Source organism: Etheostoma cragini, chromosome 16 (genome assembly GCF_013103735.1).
Source record: "Etheostoma cragini isolate CJK2018 chromosome 16, CSU_Ecrag_1.0, whole genome shotgun sequence".
Taxonomy (NCBI): Eukaryota; Metazoa; Chordata; class Actinopteri; order Perciformes; family Percidae; genus Etheostoma; species Etheostoma cragini.
Genome location: NC_048422.1, coordinates 21,022,365 through 21,042,741, shown reverse-complemented (window position 1 = coordinate 21,042,741; position 20,377 = coordinate 21,022,365). Strand labels below are relative to the sequence as shown.

Below are 20,377 nucleotides of genomic sequence, written 5' to 3'. Positions count from 1 at the left end.
GACTGATGCCATTCCTTAACACTAAACACTCTCCTTTCAGGTCTTTCCCAAAGACAGTTACACATCATTTTTATTTCAATGTTTTTCCCCACACTACATTTATTAAGATAATTCTGTTTGCAAGGTTAGGGGTTTGTTGTTAAGGTACAACATGACATTCACTAAGAGGGGGTGATACGGTAGGTAGGTCACCTCTACTCTTTACCAATTCAGTGTCCGTGTAGTGATTGAAAGTATTAAGGAATTACAAAATAAAGGACGCTTTGTTGATGCTCCTCTTCTCGCATGACTGGTCCTGTAAATTGCTATTAATGTGCCAATGGCTTGAGCTTTTCATTGAGAGAGACGAGCTGGGGCATGAGGGAGTGGGGTTTGATTTATGGCAGTGTATTTGAGGATTAAAAACTCCACCCCACTGGGAGCTCCATGTGTTTGTGCATGGGTCTGTACTCCAGTGTGTTTGTTTGTTTGTGTGTGTGTGTGTTTGTGGGGAGTGTCCATTTGCCAAGGGAATATAACAACGGTCAACAAACTCAGAGATTGCTTTGCTCTTTCCAAGCACCAAGGATGAAAAAATTGAGCCGGGAAATCAATAAATCAGGAGTCATGTTGTCACAAACGGTTTTTTTCTCCTTTTGATGGCCCAAGAAGTCTTTCATCATGTGCCTTTAATTTATATCTTTTCATCATTTGGCTCCACAGCCTTCAAGACAAGCAAAGAAACCACAATGGACTGGTGGGCTGTATCAGCCATTTCATCAATCCTGGTCTTTATGTGTTTTGCCTTTCACTATTTCACACCTTCAATGTCCAATCAACCCCCGTGTTGCCGTCCATGCTGTTTGACATTCTCCACAGCTGCTACTATAAAATATACTTAATTATGGAAGCAGTCTATTTCAACCTTTCATAGTGGAAAAATAGTGCAGAATGTCCTTTTAAATCAAATTAACCCTTATCTTGTAGTTTTATCATACCAATTATTCTTTTGTTTTAATGCATTTTAAAGGATTATATATGGAATCACATAATCTTGATATGATTAATTTATTTATTTTCACAACAAAAACATTAAAACAGTGTTATATGTTTCACAAAAAGATGTGATGAACAATTGCCGAAAAACCCTCAACGGGCTTATTAAGTGGCAATGTCCATAGAAACAATTACATTTAACAATTTAAAATTTGTTGTAAATTTTGTTTTTAATTACATTTAGAGCACAAACCCATGTGGAAAATTCAGACAACTTAGCAGGAACAATTTTACTCTCTGTGTAAACTGTTCTTTAGAAACCTCAATGGGTGTTATGTGTTCCATATCTTCGACCCTCTGTATAATACACTAAACTGACACCCTGTCTATCTATCCATCTATCTATCTATCCATCTATCTATCTATCCATCTATCCATCTATCCATCAATCCATCCATCTAGAGGTCTTATAGTTTAAAAAATATAGAGTAAAGTCTGGTACGCAGTTGTTCCTCTGAATGTACAAAGTTTGCCTTCTCCAATACACTGTCTGTGGCCCTGTCTAGTATCTGGGAAGTAGGGAATTAACCTTGACAACAAGGAGGTTTGTGCTTTATCACCATCTCCGCAAATACTGCAGCCTCTTTTACAAAAGGATGACAGAGGTGAGCTCTGTTGTTTTTTTTTTTTATCAGGGTCACATTATACACTCTCTTTGTATTGTCTGCAGTATTTGAATAGATTCTCCCTAAAAGGCATCTCAAATGTCACAGAGAGAAGATGTAAAAGGCTCTTTAAAAACAGGTTTGACCCTTAAAGCATTACTCTGAGACCAGGCCAGGTAAATAAAAAGTTAACTCGAGGCTGAAAACAGGCCAAGGTTACAACCAGGTGTTTAGTTTAGTTTTTTTCTTTTTCTTATATGGATATCACTGTAGCATTTGAATAGTAACATACGTTTATGCACAAGGACCAGATGTACTGTTTAGTGAAACGCTCATTTACAACACCTGTCCCCAGGCAGGGGAGGGGAGGCAAACCTATCCAAAAGGGGATTATGTTAGCAAGCAGGTGTCAAAAAGGCAGGCAGGGGAGGAATGAATGAAAGTTGGGAACAGGTGTGATGGGATGGAAAATGGCGGGAACACAGTGGTAACTGCAGGGCAGGTGGGAGTGGCAGGATCTGAAACGATGAGAGAGTTTGTACATGGTAGGGGAAAAAGCTGACAGGAAAATGTGAAATTAGGAATTGGCTGACACAGAGACAGACAAAGCTAGTAGAAGCTGTAATGTAATAATGAACGAAAAGCTGATCTGGTGTTAAACAAGCAACACACAACATTCATACTGAAGCTCCTGTCTTATATTGCTCTGCTAATGCAGACTATTTTCAAATTACTGTAACTGCATGTGTTATTATGATGTGAGAAAAGGTCACAATAATTGAATGGGGGAAGAAGCTATTGGTCAACTACTACTAGATAAGAATAACTTATTTAATTATACAAATTCAGTGTTGTAAGGTCAGCACCTTAAATCAATCCAAGCACAACTTGCTATTTCTACTCAGCACATGCTCAAATGACTTGAAAATGACTTGAAAATACACTCCCATTCATTTCATTAAAAAAAAAGAAAAAAGAAAGAAAAAAGAAAACCTATTTAACCGGCTATAAACAACTGTGATTGAGAAATATATTGCGGAGAATTCAGTGAATTGAAAATTAACCCCCAACCCTTTGTTCTCTCCCGACATATATTCAGATGGGATGCATATTTATGGAGCACTGCCAAAATTGAACTTGACAGGTACCAAGATGTAACCATTATGTTGCCGAAATTAAATATATTTCAACATTCAGGGTATAATAAGACACCTTAGGAAACACTGAGTAAAAACCAAAAGCATTGCCTACACCAAGAAATAAATGCTACACTGTATTATATTATAAACATTTCTTTCAATGACAAATCTAATTTCCATTGCAATGTAGCAAGTTTAAATAATGAGCTGGATAAATGCTCAGCCACTGTCTATTTTGCAACATTAATCACTTGGGCTATTAAAGCAATGAAGAGAAGTGTTTTTTCTCATTTACAATGTTCCACAAAGACACAAATAAATGTCATTGGGGCACATTCATTTTTGTGTTAATCACAGTGTGCAAGCTAATGGTGGTGAACAAAATCCCAGGGAAACCTTATTATATAAAACAATACAATACAGTGCAATTAAGGCATTAACGTATTACCCTTGAGTTAAATTAAAAGTTATTTTTCAACAAAAATGAACATTATGAATTTCATTACGGTTGTTTTATTGCAGAGAAGTTGAATGTGTGGTTGTTCACCCCCTGCAGGTGATGTTACATAAATTACAGTATAGAAAAGCGGCATAATCCATGTAGAGAATAAACAGAAGGTATATAATGTATGTATAGATAGGTGGTTAAGTACTTCTTGTACTTTGCTGTTGCTTTTCCTTTTCTCTGAAGTGTCTTCTTTGACAAGCCTGCTTCCTCTATTGCTTTTTGTTGTCACTGTAAACCTGGGCTCAAGCCCTGAAACTATATTGACAATCCCCGTCGGCAGCATCTGATGCCATATATGCCAATATGATACTAGGTGACAAGCTCATGGCTTTTTAATCATACTTGTTCACTACAAAATACTCTTACATGCCGGGGGTAACATGAGACCAAGGATTGCTGTAGCCTGTCATTTATAAAAAAAATTAACTTATGGTATAGTTACTTATACACTATTTTCTTTATGATACAGACAAAGAAACTGTATTTATTGTGGATCAGTCACACCATGCTCCAAAATTTACTTTAAAAAAGGTCAGTGGCGGCACCAATCTCCACCACAAAGTACCTCTCTCAACGACAAAGTTAACTGTTAACATTACCTCACCATTTGTCAGAAGAGTGTGTGACACTTGCCCACCATTATGGCAACCCCCTGTGAAGTGTCTGGAACACTTTGTAGAGCCCTATGACATGCCACTATGCCACTCCATTTGTGAGCACATTTTCTCAAATACTGTATTTAAGTGCATTTTTGAGGAGCTTGTACTTAACTTGAGTTTTTCCATTTCATGGTACTGCATACTTTATGCAAAAGTAAATATTTCACTACGTTTGCCTCTAAATTTAAAATCTTCGACATCTCATCAGATTGTTAATATAAGTATAATCTACTAATAAATTATGATGTGTTATTATGGCTAAAGGTTCTCAACAGCATATTAAGTAGTTGAAATTAGCCCTAACTGTAATCCGAAATATATTTTTACTGAAATGGGACATTCTGCATACTTTCACTTTTGTATGTTAAGTATATTTTGATGCTACTAATATACTTTTACATGAGTCAACATTTTAGTATTTATTCTACAGTACACTGTGGTAGTTCTCCTATCTTATAAAACAGGTTTAATCGTTTTAATTCATAGATTAACAATAGTAAGTACAGACATGTAGTTTTATCATCTTATTTGTGCCTAGATCAGTAAAAGACACGATGATGTCTACAAAATAAACAATGAAACATGCAGCATCATAATTACTAGCTGATAATTCACATCAATTTCTGGAAACAATTCTGATTAAATACAATATTGTAAATGTAAAACTATCAATCAAATGAAACCTTCAAGACTTCACTTCTACTGTAATATCAAATGACAATAACATTGACTTTAACACTAAATATAAAACCATTTTACAGATCTACCTACATCAATCATTAAGTGCAAAGTTCATAAAAACAGAGTGAAGGAGGAGGGCTGTGGGGACTTCTGGGACTCTTGGATCACCAGAGTCTGTTCAGTTGCACAGATATCAACCATTTAAGTGCATTTTATGTCGGCCCAAACCTTCCAAACCACACTTAAAAAGACAACAACTCTCTATTAAATCCTTTTTAGTTGGTATCGATAACAAGTGTGCTGCGTTTGAGTGTTGAAGTATTGATTACTGCGGTATTGATCTGCCCTTCACGAAGGCTCACTCACTCGCCCTCTCTGCAATACTGTTGAAGTGTTTAAGAAGCTACGTTTTTGTGACACTATGTCCCCGTTCCCTGTATTGGATGTATTTATAGGAGGACAAAGAGCTTTGGCTACCACCATCTTTTCCACTGGGTTTATTTTAGACTGCCTAAGTGATATCTTATTTCAGACACTCGAGATTCTAGAAAAAATACAATTTTTGAAATAGAACTAATGAGTAAGAAAATAGTGTGAACATTTGTTTGAAGAAGTGGAAAGCACGTACGGTAAAAGTTTATAGAAAACGGCCCATTCCAGAATAATATGATGAGCAAGCATCACCATGTTGCAGGTTGGGAAAGTTGGGCCTAATTTGAGGTACTTCCAATATTGACGAATAGCTTAATCTACAACAATACATCCTCATGTATTAGTATATTTATAAAATGTATAATTTGTATTAATAATCTGAATCTGCAACATAACTAGTATCTAAAGCTGTCCAATATATGTAGTGAAGTAAAAAGTACAAAACTTCCTTCAGATATGTAGTGTGGTAATATTAAAACATGGAAATACCTCCAAATTGTATGGTAATTGAGTTAATGTATTATTTGGTTACATGCCACCACTGATCGTGGACTATAAAGACATTTGTAAAAGTCTAGCAAAAGTAGACAGAAGTAAAAAGGTGCAACAGCCTCAGATGTTCTTCAGTGTAGCTGACAACATAATTTCCCCTCCAGTCTCCCTGTGATCGTCAAATAAGAATATATGTGGAGTCTCTTTGGTGGCGAGTGTTCACTATCTGGGGCCCTTATCTCAGGAAATTCTTATGCTAAAGTAGATTAAAATAACTGTCTTGTACTTTGGTTAATTTTTCTGTCTTATGTTGTTGCTTTGATTTATCTCTCTCTCTCTCTCACACTCCTCCCCTCCTTTCCTCTCTTCTAGCGTTCGCTCTAGGAAGAGTGTAAAGCCAGAGTGTGATTTGCATTCTGTGTCGGTCCTACAGTCTCCCCTTTGGGGTAAAGCGATAGCGAGATGCACATGATGATGAGAAGGTAGGGACAGGACAGACTCAAATGAGCCTGATAAGCCAGTGCCTCGGGAGGACAGGAAGCAGATTTACTTAATTGGCAAATTTGTTCCACTTAGATAGCAGCAACCAGTGTTGAACTACACCCCACCTAACATAGCCGACCAGGCTTTATGGTTTGCTGGTGGCGGGGTTACGTGGTGCCAAGGTCCCCATGTTGACCATTGGACAGCAGCTAATTTAAACTGAAGCTAATGAAAACTGTGTCCTTCTGAAAGTTTTCTCTTTAACTTTTGTGATATTTAGTAATTTCCAGCCAGAGGAGAGGGAGCAAATGAAATCAAGTCATGATATTTATTGAAAGCAGGGTGTCTATTAACCATGCAGCAGAGTATCATTTTTCTGATAACTTGAAGCTGTTTGAAGAGGTTGAGATGAGCCAACAGGACTGGAGCAGTTTGTGTTTATGTGCAGAGTGGCATCATCTTAAACCTGACACACAGAAAAAGTACATCCAGTTCAAGTCATTCTAATTCCTACCTGTATTAGGCCTCAACATTCAATTATTCTGAAAGCAGATGTAATGACCTACATTTACAATCATTTAAATGGGAAGTGAAAGCGACACGAAGACGATTACAAAGCATCGCAGTAGGTTTTGTCCCATCTGATTCAATTATGGTTGAGTTTCATTAACAAGCGACCTCCTCCTCTCACTTCCCTTATTCCTGCACCCTCTCCCCGCCTTCGCTCTGTCATGGATGGCCTTTTCTCAATGCAACAATGACTTTCATGAAATCACATTAAACAAATGAGCCTTCCGAATCTGACAGCAGCATATTCTAGAGGTGGGGGGTGGTAAAACTCTTGTTGTGTCCTTGGTTTATCTCCACAACGTTTCCAGAAATGTTATGTTCATCACTGAATAATTACATTTTAAGTACTTCAAATGACTTTGGATGAGAGGCTTGATGATTAATTACACTTTGTATATAGAATACTTGGGCTGTTAATGTGGGGCTAATGATTGCGAAAAAGTTTTTATCTAAAGTTATTGGAGTCCTTTCTCTCTCTTTCTCTCTCTCCACCACTAAACTTTTACCCCTACAATGGCAGCTATAATTTTCACTTTCCTCGTTTAGAGCTTGCAAAACTCAACAGCTATTTGCTTCGATGCCATTCGAAGTAGGCTGTATAGTAGATGTTTGATAGTTTTTCCTACAATTAGACTGGTACTGGATACAAGGATCACTTTCCTGGTTGTAAAAAATACATCCCAAATCCCTTATTTAATAAATGTAAGGCCTGAAAAAAGGCCACGTTGTTCCAGGATCATGCTTCAGTTTATATCTATAGCACGTATTTTAAATGTGCTTTTATGAGGTTTGGCTGTTTCAAACAGTCCCTATACTAATTGGTTGGGCTTTCAGCTACTACGTTTAATCAGTCATTAGTAGATTTTTTCCCGATCTAATATTTCATGGTGACAACTGAGCTTGAAATGTGTGCTGTGTCGCTTTGTGAGGCTGTAAAATCTTGAGTAGTAAATAAAATAGTGCAATTTGCCGTGACAGTTATGTTCCCTGATGGTGCCCTAATTGCTTTCTTAGAGCTACATTAATTATGCAGTCATTATTATGGCCATGATCTTTATCCTCCAGGGACTTTGATTTCAGCACAGACTTTGTTGTTTTTAAGTTGAACTGAACTTTTAATTGCCCCTAACGATTTGTGTAAGGACATACACTTTACAGTACAACACTATAGCTTTAATGCACATTTTACAATAGAGAATACACATCTGACACATTTGTGGAAAATGTCTAATTTTGAGGCAACTAGGTGGGCGTTTCCCATGACAGCAGTTGCTAGGAGACACTCTGTCAATTTCTGTGGTGACTGAAACATGACATAATGACATATCCTATTTACATTGAAACCAGCTGTTTTTCTCCTTTTGTCAGCATTAGCTATCAGTCAGTGATTTGACGTCTGTCTCTATACAACATTTACCATATGGATGCCCCCATTGTGCTGTTGAGTATATATTCCGCTCAGAAAATGCTGAAAGTAGCCTAGCTTGCTAACTTTAGCATTAATCCCCATTACTTTTTGTTTATGTAATTAACAACGGCTGAGCAAATAAGTGCACAGGTCAAAACAAACACTGAGCATGTGTATTTATATTGACTTCTTTGGCAAAGTGAATTTTAATTTCAGCCTTGCTTTAACAAAAATGATTATGTGATTATCATTCCCTAACCAGAGCCAATAATGTAATAACTTCAACATCACAGCGAATATAATCTGAATTCTAAGCTGCTCCCTGTCTATAAAAAGTAGAGCAGAGTGAAAAGATTTGGCCATCTTGACTCTTGTCACCAATAAACTGAAGCAGACTAAAGCTGTTTTACTATGATACATTCTCTGTGGTCGGACTTGTGTGCACAGATTATTGCTTCTATCACTGCTGGGACAGATAATGTGGCATTCTCTGATTTTCATTAACATCCTACACAGCAGCCCAGTAAACTCCCGGGTGGCTTAGTTACAGCAAGATGCGGATAAAGTTCTTCCCTCTCTCTCACTGTTAGTGTTGCTTCTAAGAACATAATGAGAGCAGCGACTTAAGGGGATTTCAAGCTGTAAAATCATCTGTACAGCGTTGATGTCTTAAAACGGCATGCAGTTGGCATGGAAGTTGGAAATCATTCCATTTGCATTAGGTCAACTCAGCAATTACTGCAACTGTTAAATTTTCATCAGGATCCGTTGCAAATTGAGGAAATATGAGACATTCAAATAAATCTCATGACCAAAATAAATAGGCCTTAGAATACACATAGGGTTCAAAAGATCACACTGCACCATGACCTCAATTCCTTTAACTCAAACTGTAGCTGAGCTACAGCTTCTCTCTGAGCCAATTTTCACAGTGCTGGATACAAAAAAGGTTTTAACCTTTTAGCAATGCCTAAAGTTGTGAAAAAAAAAGCACAGCCACATCCCCAACTCTTGATGAGACTATTTTCTTCCCGGTGCAAGTCATACTAGAGGGAGCTGGATTTGTCCCTGCATTATTTACTATTACCATTCTCTCTGTTAGCCAGAGTCACATTAATGAATGCATGAGGAGTTGCCTATTTGATGACCACAATGCATGGGGGAGACTCGTGGTACACCGATGCTCCATTTGTGAGAGCTGAATCATTCATCACCCTCCCCCTCTCTCCCTCCCTCTCACACACAAACACACACACAAACACACACACACACACACACACAGCACAAACAGTTCCAGTGCATTGTGCGTGTTCTGTTGAGGTAGTCCACGATCTTTTTTTTTTTCCAGGGTCTTCAAGCCCCAATCTACATTTTGTTTTGTGATCAAAGCTGGAGAAAATGTGTGGGGTACATAAATTCCATGCTACAATACATATTCACACACACAGGTGTTGACTTTCAGTTTTAAGATGAACAGGGTTGAATTGTAGCCCTTTTATTAGAGTCCTCCAAGCTTCAGTGGAAAGCCATTAGACAAGTTACCAACAGTGATCATATTTAATATTTGTCAAAGATCTCTAACACTGGAACACCGTGTGAAGTCTGCAGACGTTAGCAGCAATGACCTGCCAGATTTTTTTCTTGTTCACTTCTTGCTACTTTGAACACACGCACATGCTCAGTTGGACTGAGGTCAAGCTGTATGTGTGTTTATATATTGGTCTGATATGACACTGGGATTCGTTGGATTTTCAGTCTGTTGGTTTAAAGTCAACTTCATTCTTGTATGAATATATATATATATATATATATATATATATATATATATATATATATATATATATATATATATATATATATATATATATATACATATATATATATATACACACACACACACACACACACACACACACACACACACACCACCAAATCACAACAGAGGTTATCTCATGAAACTTTTCATATTGAGGTCTCGTTAATGTACAGAGACCCAACATCCCCCCATGAGCAGCGGTGGCAAGACAAACGTCCCTTTAAATACAAATAACAAAACAATCAGTCATAAAGTTTGACTAAGTGTCTCTCAACTGATCATATTAAGATTATAAAACATGTAATGATGTTGACAAACTGCACTGATGTGAACAAAGCTTGAACTATTAGCATCATGCAAAATTAATAACTTATTAGTCAGTGTTTGTCAAGACCTGTCAATCATTTTGGTTAGTAATAGCAGGGTTCCAGTCCTGGGCTTTGAAATTTGCCGGTACAGCTGTAATTTTGTTTATGAATGGATCATGGACTGTGCCTTTAAGTAAATGCAGAGCTTCAGATGCTTGGGCACAAAGGCTTTGATATTGACATATCTGCCTGCTGAGCCTTCACATGAAGGCGCACATCAGAGCGCAGCACAACACACACCACTCAACAGGAAAGTCCACAAGAGCCTCATTTTATATTCATAGTAAAAATTAATATGGCTATTTTTCACACACACACACGCGCGCACAAACACGCACGAGGAGGGAGAGGGGGAATGATATTGAGAGGGAAAGGAATACGTGGCATCTAAATAAGTCATAGCCAGACATCCTTTTACCGGGGAACATAGCAAACAGAGAACACAGTGATGCACATGGATAGATATTACTCCCAGTATATGAATAGTCACTCTTCCTTGAACAGAGAGAGCCTGAGACACTAAACAAATGGCATCTCCAGCTCATCAACTGCAGCTCTTTTCTATATTAAACTGAAGAGAAAAGTGCAGATGAGTCTTTGGCTAGAGAGTAACAAAACATTGTATCATGAATACAGAGTTACAGTGTAAGTAAACCAGACAGACGACTACTCCTCTCCAGGCAACAAAGGAGAAAATGTTACTTGTTTGAAGTGCAAGAAGCCCTCACCTCAGCCACAGGCACTCCCTCTGGGGGACGACAGTGCAACACAATCATGCCATTCAGAGGCACCTCAGTGCCTTGGGGGTCCTGCTCAAAGTTCTTCCTCAGGTCTACGAGAAGAGAATAAAAAACCTGCATTAAACAACTACAACAGCATGATGGAAAAGTTGTTTCATGTGTGACCTTCTCATTCCCGCACATACATGTATGAACATGAAGAAAATGATGGATTTCCACAATATCGTGCCACCAGTTTGAGGAAAAAGCTTTTCAGAGACAATAAGGTCAGTCTGGTATCAAAGTGGCATTTTGCTTACAGGCGATCCGGACAGTTGCCTTGCGGCTCTTGGAAGTTCCCAGGTGACTCCAGGCGACACACAGACACCAGTAATCCTCTGGTCCATGAAAGTCCTCCACCTGCTGACGTGACACGTTGATCATCACCTCGCGGATCTTCAGCCCTGCAGACAAGATGGTGGACTGTTTGGGTTAGTTTATATCCCAGGGATGATCGATTAACGAGATGGAGATTTGTAGGGACAGGATGATGAGTGAAATCTTAATATGATAAGATTATCAGCAGAAACAGATCTACCATTTGCCAGGAGGCCGCGGAGGATGAGAGAATGCTACTCTAATTAAGTCAATTTCAGAGATTTTAGATAGACAACAATTTAACTGTATACTTGCATCTCATTTAAATACACATTGACCACTTCAATGTGAATATTGATATCTACGCTACTACGTTATATAGCTGGTCTTTTGACAAAGCCTTGTTAAATCTTCAGTTTTGGCAAAGCAATGCAAAACGCTAGAAAGTTGTAAGTGAGTCCTCATATCTTCTTTCAGTATACCATAATCCATTTATACACAAGTGACACTAAATGCTTTCCAGTGGAGGAATTAACTGAGAGGAGAAACACATCAGCCTGTTATTGTTTTAAGGGAATGCGTGAGCACTCATTTTCTCTCTTTGAAAACATTTGAAGGGGCTATAATTTAAGGTAGACAAGATAAGCAAAACAATGCAATTAAATATTTCATCTGAACACCAATCCTTTCCACGACAATCAAATCATCCATTTCTACATCAGAATTTCGACTTAATGTCACACAGGTCCTTCGTTTATATCCGTATATTGTCTGTTGATGCAGCTTCTAATGAGCTAGGCGTGAGATGAACATTTTCAGAAACAACTGATGGGAATTTAAATGCCTGGTATTTCAATATGAACAAAAGATGACAGGCTCGGACCATTAATGCATTATTGGGTGGATTTATTGGGTATCTAGGAAATTACAGCTTTCAGCAAGCATATGTGATGTTCTGAAACCTCAGGCAGCCAACTTGAATAGATTTATTAAAATATGAATGAAGAGTTATGAACAGTTAATATTAGGTGTTTAGTCTCCTCGTCACATCCCGCAGTATACAATTAAAAATGCACAGAGGGGGAATAAGGAGTCACAATAACAAATACCCACCCCCTCAAAGAAAATTACAATTAGGGCCTATGGGTAGATTATATTTACTACTTCACATAACTCTGCAAATTGAATTGAATTAAATCCTGGTGGAGGTGGAGCTGATTAAATATATGAGCAGCAGTGATGCATTTGTCTGAGTTTACGTGTGGGAGTAGTAGGCTGACTTAACCTAGCTACCAGTTTTCACTCCATTCAATGCTGATTACTGCTAGGCCTGTTTCGTTCTTTCGTTTTTAAAACATTAGACTATGTTTTCACAGAATTTGACTCTACTTCTAATCAGCAAAGATGCTGGTGCACATGTACAATTCTGTCTTTTAAAAGCATTTGGCACAAATAAAAATATTATAACCAAATTATATTTCATGGCGAAAGTAAAGTTACGGTTACTGGTGGAAACACTCATTGAGGAGCTAATATGCGGAGGAGCAAGTGTATCTGTTTACAGGGCAGCCAAACAAACTCATGTCTGGTTTTGTACATGCATTTTTGATTAACAATTGCACTCAGCGCAAACCTCAGTATCAAATACATAGCGTCCTGTGTAACTCTTTCACAATAAAAGACACCTTGTGGACAAAAATCAGGCACGGGGATGGCAGACTCCATCACTAACAACAAACATGAGCATAAATAGCATCAAAAGGATGTCAAGGTTAAATTAGTATTTAATTACTTTTTATTGTTATTAATTTATTAACTCTATTTTTATATTGAAGGCAGTAAATCAGTAAAGGTTGTACTTAACACTGATTTCAAGTACAGCTTACAAGTCGTGCCTAACAACACATCTCACAGCAGCTGTTTAAAAATCACTGTAAAGCTCAGCCTCTTGTGGCTTATTGCTTAATTACGCAGCCCTACACTTGTAGAGGTGTTGTCTCTCCACAGGCTTGTGCCGTCATGCCGCACATTGCAAAGAGCAGCTCAGACAGGGGCCGGGATTAAATGAAAACTAATATGAAATGAAAGGTTATCAAAGGGAGCCTAATGAAGTAATGTAAAACAGAAATGTTCTCTGAAGACACTGTAATCCTCTGCAATGACTGACAAATATTATGTACAACAGACGCACGCACGCACGCAAGCACGGGCACACGCACGCACGCACGCACGCACGCACGCACGCACGCACAAAATCTACTCCCTTCTACTGCTACAAATTAGGGACTTAATCAACATGCCTGATTAAGTGAGGGTAAGACAGATTTAACCACAGGAAGAAAAAAAAAACACAAAACTGCACTCTAGTAAGTGGGAAAAATTATACTTCTTCAGTGTTAGAAAAAATTCAGGTGATTGTGTGAATAGGAACTGCTACAGTAATCGCCAGAACAGCACGATTTTCAATGTTGCAGATTTGCCGAAATGTAAAGAAATAGCCCATAGGCTAAAAACGCAGAGATGCAAATTCAATAGTAGTTCAATAGTTCAAGTTCAATATTCAGACGTTACATCCACATTACTTTTTCTTAGATGAGTTTTTTTAAGTGGGTTAGTTGCAAAGTGTAGGATGAAGCTTGTCAGGTGTTATTTTAAGTTTATGATCAGATATTAAAGCCAGGCACTCTGTGCTAAAAAGTAGGAGCTTTTGAGCTTTCTCCTTTCAAACCAACATAACATTCATATGGGCCTCCTCGCATTGAATACACAAAGGAAAGAGAGAAAAATCATTTTTGATGACCCAATGCAATTATGACTTGTATTTTCCCACTAAAACCTCCCATTCTATTTCAACTATTTATTTCCACCCGAACCCTAATAGTTGCACAGACTTTCCTTTTTCCACCTTTGAAAGTAGGGCTTAAATACAAATGTTGTTTTATTGATTGTAAAAAAAGGTTGAGTAGTATAAACAGTTGCCGAAAAACATTTACACAAATTAAAGCAATCTAGACAATTTCTAACAATATCCAGTATAAATCTGAATGCAGAATGAAGACAAATATTTTTGTGACATAAACAGAGAAACATGGTGAGTCTAGTGCTTTCCTGTTGCTATCATTTCCTCGTCAACAGCTCAATAACATTATTTTGGCTGACTTAATGGTGACTTTTATGGAAGCATGGCGGCTGAGCTTGAGTTCTGAAATGATCAATTAACTTAATTAGTATGACACGGTAGATGCATTTAGTCTCAGATCAATTCATTAAAATAAATATATATATATATATATATATATATATATATATATATATATATATATATATATATATATATAAGGCTCTGTGTGAATGGTCTGAAAAATGTCAATTTGGAATTAAAAATTCTTAAAATGAACTAACCTCGCACCATGTCTGTCATTGAGTTTAACTTCTGGGTTGTTACAATAGCCGTAAAGGTCCAATGATATGCTGCTTTTTGGATGCTTTTATATAGACCTTAGTGGTCCCCTAATACCATATCTGAAGTCTCTTTCCCAAAATTCAGCCTCGGTGCAGAATTACAGCCAGTTCCACAATGAGCATTCCTTAATAGGTGCCATTTCTGTCTCTGTAGCTCTTGAGGAGGAGAGAGGCGGGGCAAGGTGGAAGGTGGGGGTGTGGCCTTGATCAACTGGCATGCTCCGCTCTTTTGCAAGTCCATAGACATATAAAGAGCAGACGCCGCATAGACTGCAACTGCCTACTGCCGCTGACGAGCCGTATGGCCTCCATCTTGGATCGGTCACCCTCTCCATACAGTGTAATCTGTTTTGCAGGTGCAATGAGCTGTCAGCACATTTATTTAATCATACCTCACTGAATACTGAACTGATTTTCACACTCTTTTGCTGCAAAGGTCATACATCTAGCTATAATACAGGACACATGGTTCAGCGTATTTTAATATTCATAGTGGGCTTAAAATTAATAGAATATTCTGATATGATAAAAATTGACCAGACGTTCAAAATCAAAACTAGGAACATAATCCCCAAAATGGGGAATTAAAGGGGATATTTTCACTTTGACCATCAATCTGATTGAAAAATCTTCAAAATGATCTTCAAAAACAGGGGCAGATGTAGTTTCTTTCTGTATTTAGCCAGGGACAGGCAGCCAAAAACGGGGACTGTCCCCTGAAACTGGTCACCCTATGATATGTGATGTAGGCTATGATAGGAAATTTGCAAATCACACACTATAAATAGGATAGAGAAGCAGAAACAGACAGTGGCAGTAGAGTCAGATATTTTAATAAGTTGAAGAAACAATATATGATAATATTATATTAGAGTCATTTTATATTTGTCTCTCTCTGTCTCATACACACTGTAATACCACGTTCTTCTGCATCCATCTCCTCCCGGCCATTGACATTTAGCAGCCCCCCTACCAACCCATCCACACACACACAGACACACAGACACAGACACACACACACACACACACACACACACACACACAAACTTTACATGAGCTAAAACCATGAAAGAGGACTGTTTTGCAAAGCTTCTTTCTCTTGCTCCCTTTCCCTTTCTTTCTTTCCATTCAATAGAGGTGAGTTTGGCAATGTGGTGCAGCCTTATCTTTAGAAACACAGACACAACCAATGACAACAAGTCAGAATGATGGTTGTCGATGCCAAACTGTGTGTCCTCAATGTGTTCCCCAAGGTGAGGTTGTGGGTGTGAAGTTGCCGTTTCTTGGGAATCCTGAGAGGCCACGGACAGGCTTTCCTCAGCTCTACTGGAGATAGACGTAGCCCTGCCCTTTTCCAACTAAAATGAAGAAGTATAATACATAATAAATAAAAGAACAGGTATCTCACTCTGCCCTGTGATTGATTTAAGAATCTTTTTGTGTATGAATGCTAATAGCCTGATGATGATACAACTACTCATTGGAGGTGAACCGGGAAGCTCAAGATGGATGGAATAACTCCATCTCGGAGTCGGACAATCTGACCCGTCTTATCAAAATTGCCCTGCTTAAAAGGCTGACAGCAAAGCACTGATGAAACACTTGCAGTGAATCCTTCTCTCCTCAAAGCCACCTCCCACTTCTTCCTCACATATTTGTCCATGGGAAACCTTCAAAATGAAAACGGAAGGTTTGAGAGTGTCTACACAAAAAACATTTCACAAAGGAGGCCAAACTTATTTATTTCCTTCTTAGAACCTTTATTTTGATGCACATGTGTTGATAATAAACCAAAGTTGCTCAAATTGAATAAGATTGTTTGCAAACAATTCTACAGTCCAATGATCTGTTTTAAGTAAGTGTAGTGGGCATGAGACATGAGAGATATCTTACTTTTGTAAGAGTGAATTACATGCGAATAATACACAGTGTTGGGCAAGCTACTTGGAAATTGTAGTGAGCTAAGCTGTCAGTTACTCTGCCATGAATAAAGCTTCACTACACAAAGCAACCACCCGGTAGCAAGCTAAGTAACACAAACACAGCAGTAGGCTAGTTCACTACATAGGAAGCTACACTAGGTTGCGCTAATTTCCCATGACAAAAAAAGCGTATTTTGTGTGGGCAAGCTACTTGGTAAATAGAGTTAATCTACTAAAAATCTACTTGATTTAGGAAATAGTGAAGCTATCGCCAAAATATTAAGTTACTAGCTAAGCTACAAATAGCGACTGCCCAACACTGATAATACAGTCTGTGCCACTTGTGTAAAATTTGCTGGGCAGTATTATACCAGTAAGATTTGTTTAATTTCTACAATAACAAGTCAGTGTTATGGAATATAACTTATCAAGTCTCAGTCCATAGCTGGGTGAACACTGGCCAGTGAAGTAAACATAACCCTAGCTAGCTGGCTACAATTTCAGTACAGTAGGCCTAATATCAAAGATTCATGCTCCTTCTCAAATCTCTGGTAATATTCTATTCCCAAATTACAACCGGTAGTACAGTAACGTTAAATCTTACTTGTGAAAAATAGTCCCCTAAATCCCGTTTGCGATGGTCTGCCGATTTGTGCAGGAATATGCTTCACCGTGCTCTGGCATCTTTTTTCTTCTGCTGCTACGCAAATAGGAGCATGACCAGTCCAAGATGGCATCCGCACTTATTGTGCCCAGTAACAAATGCGGCGTTTATTCACCGTACTCTTTATTATGTCTATGTGCAAGCCATAATGTCTCTCTCTTTCTCATGGGTGGACAAAGCAGAGAAATGTAAGCTAACCTTTCCCATTATGACAGCTTCTAAAGAAGACACCAGATTGGTCCATCTGAGCTTACATTTTCTCAAAGATGGAGCAGGATACCCAGGGCTTGGTTTACACATATTGCCACTGGGGGACCACAGGCAGGGTAGGGGAACTCATATTAATGCTAAAAAACCTCAAAGTAAAATTTTCATGCCATGGGACCTTTAAGTATTAAGGATACTAGGGATTGGGTTCAGGCATGTTGTCGCCTTATATACACACACTATCTTTTTTCACAATCAGACCTCATCTTTATTAATGATGAAGAAAACAGAAGAAACTATTGCATAAACAGTTTGCTGCTCCTGATGCAATGGTTCATGCTGAAAACAGAAGAAACTGACTCATAAAGGCTGGAGTGAGCTACATTGCTGTAGATTCACTACAAAAGCTTCTTTTGTCTGGCACACACTGAGAACATTTCTGACCACTAAAGAAGCAATAAATTAAAAAAATGTGATGTGAAAAGTGATGTTTCAATATCCACCCATTTTACAGTGAAATAAAAAAATGTTTGCTTAAATGTAAACACATTGGTGTTTAATTAAATCCTGGCAATAAATATACACACACATTGAATGGAAGTTATTGTTTGCTTGAGTTATGGCCATGGTGTTTCTGCTGAAGGCAAGATAAACATATAGAGAAATCCAAAAGACACATTAGGCAGGGATCACAAAGCTTAGTCCCTTTTCCAAGTAGCCTGGAATGACACAGGACTTGAGATATTATCCAATAACTGCTTGGTCATGTTGATGACATGCGGTCATTTCTCAGTGTTCAGGAATATAAAACATCCATTCAGCTCCTTCCATGAGCCGGTCCCATGCCAACTGTTTTCTTGTTTGCCTCTCTTTCCTTCAGGCTCATGCCAGTGGCTCTAGACAAAGCACCACAAAGCCTTGACAACAGCCCTCAAGGTGGAGCAGCTTTCACATGCCCCTTTAAACATGTCCTTAAATATGTATCTAATGTAGCCTCTATAAAGAAGTCAGGAAGAGATATACCAATGCTGATGTTCTCTTATCCTCCCACGTTGCTCCTGTTCTTTCTCTGTCTGTCTTTTGGTCTGTCTGGCACGGGGCTTGTGGTATGATTTCTCCTGGCTTTGGCCCATTGTTTCGCCTTGGCTGAGTCTATGAAAAGGCCCAAGGGAGCCAGGCGGTGCCAGCTACAAGTGGCTTCTTATTCAAGCAGCTCGGCAGAAATCCTCTGGTCCGGCTTAGCTTAACCGGGTCCAGGATGTCTCCGTTGTACTTAACGCCACATCGGATTGGGATTTTTAGAATTCCGTTTGTCTTCGGGATCCTCATAAAGCAGCTGTGTACTGTACATAGTGGGTGACACGACGTGGGCTGTGGGCTGGGGTGGATGGGTATAGCTTTAGGAGCACGTCTGTCAGATTTGGGGAAATGTTTGTGTGATGTGACATTGCGGCACGCAGCTCAGCATGTGGGGGCTGTAAGGGTTGGCTGAGGGCCAGACACAGACGAACCCTGCTAGACAAGCGGAACATGCTCCCAGCAACATCTTCAGTCTGGTCCCAGCTGTGTGTGTGTCATACTTAATCCTGGAAGCAAAGGGACGCATTACTCCATGCATAAAAAATCATGATAATTCAGCCATTAAAATGCTATGAGTCCATATTTGTGTCATTTCCCCAGTTGCCTTATTTATGTTTATCCAAAAACCCTGTGTCTGCTTATTAGGAGCCAGTTTTGCATAGACAAGTAGTTTTTACTCTGTGGGCCACTTCCATTTGTTTCACTCCAATTTCTTTAACTAATACTTGGTGACACTTAGAGCCTCAGAGGCATCTCACTTTCCCTCACCAGTCCCCACCTTTCTGTCTTTGTCCTGAGTTCATGCCTGGCTGATGGTATCTCTCAGCTGGATGGGATCATAATACACAACAGTGGAGACAGTCTTTGACAGAGCATCAGCAGGAATAGATATCCATACTTCCTCTATCCTCCCTGCATTCAAACGCTTTCCCTCAATCACTATCTCTTAATCACTGAATCTGCAGAAGCTGCTATCCCCTATTTCTCGGGATAACCAACATGGTATCCATTTCGGCCTCTCTTTCACTCTCCCATTGCCCTCTCCATTTTCCAATGTCCTCATTCTGCCTTATTCTCTCTCTCTCTTATCTCTCCATCAGGGTATCATCCTTTCAGCTCAAGTCTATAGGCACAGATATCCCCTCCGTTCCACCTTCCTCTCTCTTCTTTCACTCCGTCCTTCAATAATCTCCTGAGTTCTATCACTCATTTCCATCTCATGCCCCTCTTACAGCATTTCAACCAAGACAAAAATAAAAGAGTATTCTGTATTCTATACTTTGACAGGTCATAGTATGCAGTGTGCTGAACAGTGATCTGTGTTTTCTTTACAGAAACTACGCTTATTTTACATTGTCTTCGGATATTTTAGGGTCTATTCACCTGACTTACTGTCTATGAAGATCTTTTTTTTCCTGAAGGGAGGTTAAAATCTAGGTAGGGATAACTACATGGAATATCAGGCTGAGCCTTGTCTGCCTGTGGTTTATCAAAAAGCTTAACAACTGCAAAGAGATAAGGAAATAAACACTGGTGCACTGAAATTGACGATGCACTTCAGCAATATTTGTGCTGATCAGTGCACCTGTTTCTTAACAAAATCCAAACTGATTTAAAAGATTATCTTTGTGCTGATTAGAAGAAAGACAGCATGAATGGTAATGCATATTTTATTCAGTGTCAGGAAATTCAATGGCTGAATGATCATGAGCTGGAGTGCTTGGGTTTAAATGTCGTACTTTCACCACA

The 20,377-nt window shown here is 38.7% G+C and overlaps 1 protein-coding gene across 1 annotated transcript in view; it reads right to left on the bottom strand.

The window, feature by feature from the left end:
* Positions 1–20,377, bottom strand: part of LOC117959826 (netrin receptor UNC5D-like) — a 180,778-nt gene that overhangs the window by 32,992 nt on the left and 127,409 nt on the right. The window contains exons 3-4 of the mRNA XM_034897157.1: positions 11,236–11,379; positions 10,925–11,028 (exon numbers count right to left, since the gene is read on the bottom strand). Coding sequence (XP_034753048.1) covers positions 10,925–11,028; positions 11,236–11,379 — 248 coding nt within the window. The remainder of the gene's footprint in view (positions 1–10,924; positions 11,029–11,235; positions 11,380–20,377) is intronic.